This window comes from Dipteris shenzhenensis, chromosome 8 (assembly GCF_047967505.1).
Source record: "Dipteris shenzhenensis isolate YYH24624 ecotype China chromosome 8, Dip_SZ_1.0, whole genome shotgun sequence".
Taxonomy (NCBI): domain Eukaryota; kingdom Viridiplantae; phylum Streptophyta; class Polypodiopsida; order Gleicheniales; family Dipteridaceae; genus Dipteris; species Dipteris shenzhenensis.
Window position 1 is genome coordinate 18,115,096 of NC_141603.1, and position 5,039 is coordinate 18,120,134.

General features: G+C 47.9%; 1 protein-coding gene across 1 annotated transcript; it reads right to left on the reverse strand.

Moving 5' to 3' along the window:
• Positions 1 to 231: 231 nt before the first annotated feature.
• Positions 232 to 3,540, reverse strand: LOC147899211 (cation/H(+) antiporter 19-like). Its single transcript, XM_087378030.1, has 3 exons — positions 3,288 to 3,540; positions 1,866 to 2,867; positions 232 to 1,598 (listed from the first exon to the last, which is right to left on the reverse strand). Exons 1-3 carry the CDS (start codon positions 3,489 to 3,491, stop codon positions 357 to 359), a joined length of 2,448 nt encoding a protein of 815 aa, XP_087234156.1. The 5' UTR covers positions 3,492 to 3,540; the 3' UTR covers positions 232 to 356.
• Between the last annotated feature and the right edge of the window lie 1,499 nt (positions 3,541 to 5,039).

Sequence of the window (5,039 nt, forward strand, 5' to 3'; positions counted from 1 at the left end):
AAGATGTTCCGACAAGCTAGAGAACTAATATCACGTACCCAATATGTTCCGACAAGCTGAGAACTAATATACGTACCCAATATGTTCCGAGAAGCTAAAGAAAGACGGTAAATCAGTTAGTAAGCAAAACTAATAGACCCAATATGTTCCGACAAGCTAAAGAAAGACGGTAAATCAGTTAGTAAGCAAGCGACAGAGACGTGATATCAAGTGTGAAGTTGGTATCGTTAAATGCGGCTTGTGCATGGGCGCCGCTAATAAGCAGTATTACAATGAGGGTAACGCTACAACAAAGTATGCGTAAATCTCTGCTAGTTTGGCAGAGGTATATAGAAGGGACTGTGTTACATTTGGTGCTAAACGACTGATGAATCGAAGCTACTGGAGGGCGATTTAGCGAGTTTGGACTTGCTATTAGAGACGAGGGGCTCAACTAATTCAGCATTGTGTTGTTGAACTACCAAGACACAGGCATGCGATTCAGGCCCAGGGGCGGCAAGCACTTGGCCAACTGCTCCAAGCTCGTTGCATTCATCTGTTGTTTGATCACGCAGCACAGGCCTCCGATTCGCCCTCCCCCTCCCTATCACGAACAAGTTCACATCGTCTGCCTTCATCAACGCCCGTATCGCTTCCATCCCTGCCTCCTCGACTTCCTCGTACACGAACGATTCCGCGCTCTCTTTCCTCATCTTCTCTATGGCTTCCTCGTCCATCCTCCTCTCCTCGGTCGCATTCCACCCAATAGTCGCTGTTGCTTTTGCCCCATCAGCTTGATCAGGGCTCGCAGCTTCGTCCGATTGGCTTGGCGATGCTTCAGCTGTCGTAGCGGCCGCCTGCACCTCCCACCCCACAAACCTCACCACCTTCAGCGCGACCCCTGGGTGATCTGCCATCCTATGCCCCAGCGCCAGCGCCTCCCTGTCGTCGGGCCCCCCGAGGAAGAGCACCACCACCTTGTAAGCAAAGAAGCACGGATGTATCGGCGATGCCCCTCCACTTGCCCTGTCGACCAGTATGCCCACCGAACAGGGCGCGTGAGTTAACACCTTCTGATTCACCTTGTGGAAGTCTGGTTCGAACATCCCGGCAGCTCCGTGCACTGGCTTATGGTAGGGCAGGATAATAATCGTGGCTCGCTTCACAGATGCAAGCTTGCAAATATCTTCGTGCATGTTATCGAATCCAGATATGGCCGTCAAAGGTCGAACCGCTACTTTGCTCAACTGTCCAGAAGCCTGGAAAGCCACGATGATACCTTCTGTCTCTGAGCGAAGCTCCTGGCCACGATTAAGCATGAGAATAGCGGACTGTCGTTCAGACAATTCCATGAGACGAAGCGTGTATAGCTTGAGCGAGCTTTTTTTCGTGCCGCGGGCCGCCTCCACCAAATTCACAACTGCAGCATAGTGTCTGTTTTCGTGAGCGCAGGCCAGAATCCGTAATTGTTGTTTACTGCCCACACTTTCCGCATTGCAGCGATTATACGCACTGGAGTCCGTCACTGGGCGACACAGAGCCGTGACTACTGGGGTAGTTACGAAAGACGTGAGTAGACATGTGAGCACAAGGATAGCGAAGGTCTCATCTGTCAAAGCCTACACAAGTTTGGGAGGAGAAATTGATGAGAAACTCATGAGAAACACTTCACGAACACGTTGTGATCCAGAAACCACATCAAAGTGCATGGAAGCATCCAGCTACTAAACACACATTGAACAATGCCACGCCCTCAACAACGAAACGAAGCATCAACATTGTTCTTCTGCCACCAATTTATCATTCTTTCTCCGAAATGGGATTTCATAAAAATTCGACAAACATACAAAAATATGAGAAACCAAATGATTGAGAATACAAAATACCTTAAGATCTTTTCCAATGTTCAGGACTATAAGCACCGCAAGTCCCTTCGTGTTCATAAGAAACCCCATAATTAATGCCTTCCGGGTGGGCATCCCACTTAGCCTCGCAACCATAAAAGTTCCGGCAATCTTTCCAAAAGCTGCCGTCGCAAAAAACAGAACTAGAAATGCGAGGGATAATATGCCCCGCAGTGTTCCGAGATCGGTCTTCAAGCCGCTCGATGCGAAGAAGAGAGGAAGCATCAAACCCGTGACAAAATCTTCTATCTTCTCCGTTACCATTTTCGGGAAAGCGTTATCCTTTGGAATTACCAAGCCAAACAGGAAAGGCCCGAATAACGGATGGACGCCAATTGCATCACTGAAGAAGCCTGCCAGCAGAACTCCAACCAGGGTGACGCAAACGTACATGTCCGTGGCTCGATCTTGTCTGGTTGCCCGATGGGCTAGCATAGTCATGAAGAGTCTTACCACAGTGAACATGATAATCCCAAAGACCGATCCACAAAGTAGGACCCAAATCGGTGTCAAAGGGCTGTTCTTGGGTCCAGCTATTGCAACGCCGACGGCTAAGAGCGTCCACACGATGACGTCGTTGACTGCTGCTGCAGGTACTGCCAGTTTCCCCACATCTGTAGACAGAATTTTGAGTTCTGCCATGATTCGTACTAGAACTGAGAAGGCACTGATAGATAGCGGCGCACCCATAAACACTATTAAAGGCGCAAGTCGAACGCCGTGTGAAATTGTACGTTGCACCAGGCTTGCGATGCTGGCCGCGCCTGCAAAGGGCACCGCAATGCCAGCTAGTGCAATCAGGAGTGCCCTCTTTCCAGTCTTTCGGAGTGCTTGGATGTCCAGTTCCAGACCGACCATGAAGATAAAGAACATCAATCCCATGGTCGCTACAGTGTCCAGCAGAGGCATGCTCTGCTGCGGGAAAATTTTCTCCAAGTAGAATTTGTTTCTGCCAAGAGCAGTCGGTCCGAGGAGAACGCCGCCCTGCGTTACAATTTTCAAAAGGTCAGCCAAACAACCATTTTGCAGTGTCTAAGAAGATAAGCAAGGGACACAATCACAAGCTCCATAAGCTCATTTTTATCACTAAGGTCTTATTGGATGTAGTTGTGCGTGTGTATCAAGCTTGTTCTTTTCTTCTCGCTAGCGCACATCACACTCCTCCATTTTTGAGATGAGAAGGAGAGGTGCACCAATCGGATCACCCTCCCTCCTCTCTCTTTGTTCTTCTCGAAAGGGAGCTTCACAGTTAGCTGGCAATGGAGGGGCGTATCTCCAATCTAACGTGATCTCACAAAGAGAGAGAGATCAGAGAGAGAGAGAGAGAGAGAGAGAGAGAGAGAGAGAGAGAGAGAGTCTCTGTGTTTGTTTTCTTGAAGCTCAAGGGGGAGACGGAAAGCTTACGATGATTTCAGCGAGCACACGGGGCTGGTGGATGGGTCGGAAGAGCATGGCCATGGAGCGGGTGACGAGGAGGACGAGGGCGATTTGGATGGTGAGGAGGGGGAGGGCAAAGTTAAGGGGGAGGTCACCTTGGAGGATACCGTTGGAGACAGCGGGCATGGGGGCGAAACAGGAGGGCGAAGAAGAAGAAGAAGAGTTGGCCATAGCTGAGTTAGTGTACTAGAAAGTGAAGAGAAAGAGCAGAAGCTGGAGGAGGAAGGAGAAGATGAAGAAGGTTGCATGGAAAAGAGAGCGGCTTTGTTTATATAAGGTTGTAAGCGGTTAAGACAGACACTGCTAAGACAGAGGTCCTTGGACCGCCGCGCGGGCCCTTATTGGAACATTTGGATCACTATCTCCCTTCTCCTCCCCTCGTCTAGTTTACTTGCCTTGCCTAGCTCAGAACGCTCGATTATTCAATTTCCATACCCCCTTTTGCGTGTTCACATCCCTCATGGCCTGAGGCCATCTCCCCACCTCAACGTTTGTTGCCTTAAGTGCGAGAAGCGTGTAGACAATGTGGCACAGATGCATGGTGAGTTTGACCTACGGTTCTGAGTTCAAGCACGGTGAGTTTGAGCGCGATTTTGAGTTCAAGCACTACAGGCACCTCGCCTTATTCACCCATGTGCTACCCTCGCCTTCATCACCCGGTATCGAGTGCTATTTGTCACTTCCTAAGAAATGAGCAATGGGGAAAAAAGTAGTCTTTTGTCCCCATCACTCGTTGCAAAAATATTTGTGGTTGTAGGCTAAAGTTGGAACATTAGTTCTAGCCCTGAAAGTAGGCCATGATTGAACATGTAGCCCCATGCATGGAGGCTTGGCACACCACGTAGAAGAGCATTGGGGTGCTATAATGGATGGAGACGAACCCCCTTGAACAAAGGGCCCTTTTCCAACCCTTTAGTCATCGCTAGAACACTGTGCTTCACCCTTAAGCCCCATATTAGAGATGTAAAAAGGATGATGCTAAGTTGGACATACATTCCCAAAATTTGAGAGACTCCAACAAACATGCAAAATTGTTAGTCTTGATAAGAAACAACACTCCTATAGTTGTGAGCAAAGATGAGTTAGCCTACTTGTGGCCACACTCTTAGGGCCTCTATTCATGGCTAGACCAAAGGTGAAGGCCTCCTCCTTCATGCATGTAGTTGCCCTCCAAAACACTAGGCTCATTAGAGCCACTTCACCTCCGACTTCACATGTAAGAAAAAATAGTCTCATGCATTGGTCACCTCACCCATTTGGCACAAACATTCATCAAAACAATGTATTTGCAAAGAGGGTTAGATTAGAACAATTGGCCCCACTCAAGGTGCCCCCTAGCCTCTGAGTTGAATATCACCTTTTATCAGTACTTTGTGAGGTTAAGAACTATTTCTATGTTACTTAGCAATCTCCTTAGAAATGAATTTGATGAGTCTCAATGCCCTCACCTCGCCTAACAAGGCCATCAAACCACAACCATATGGTTGTCCATAAGCTCTATAGCAACAGATTCACTCACTCCACTCCAAGGGGTGTAACCATACTACAAGGGTTTTTGAATCTAGTAAGTTCATAGAAATATACAAATAGAAGGGCTCTCTTAATTCACAAAATTACAAATTTCAACTTCATATAGAGGTAAAGGAAAGTAAGACTTGAATGTAAGTAGGAGTCTAAATATTACCCCATGAATCCCAGTTATGAATGTTTTCCTAGTAT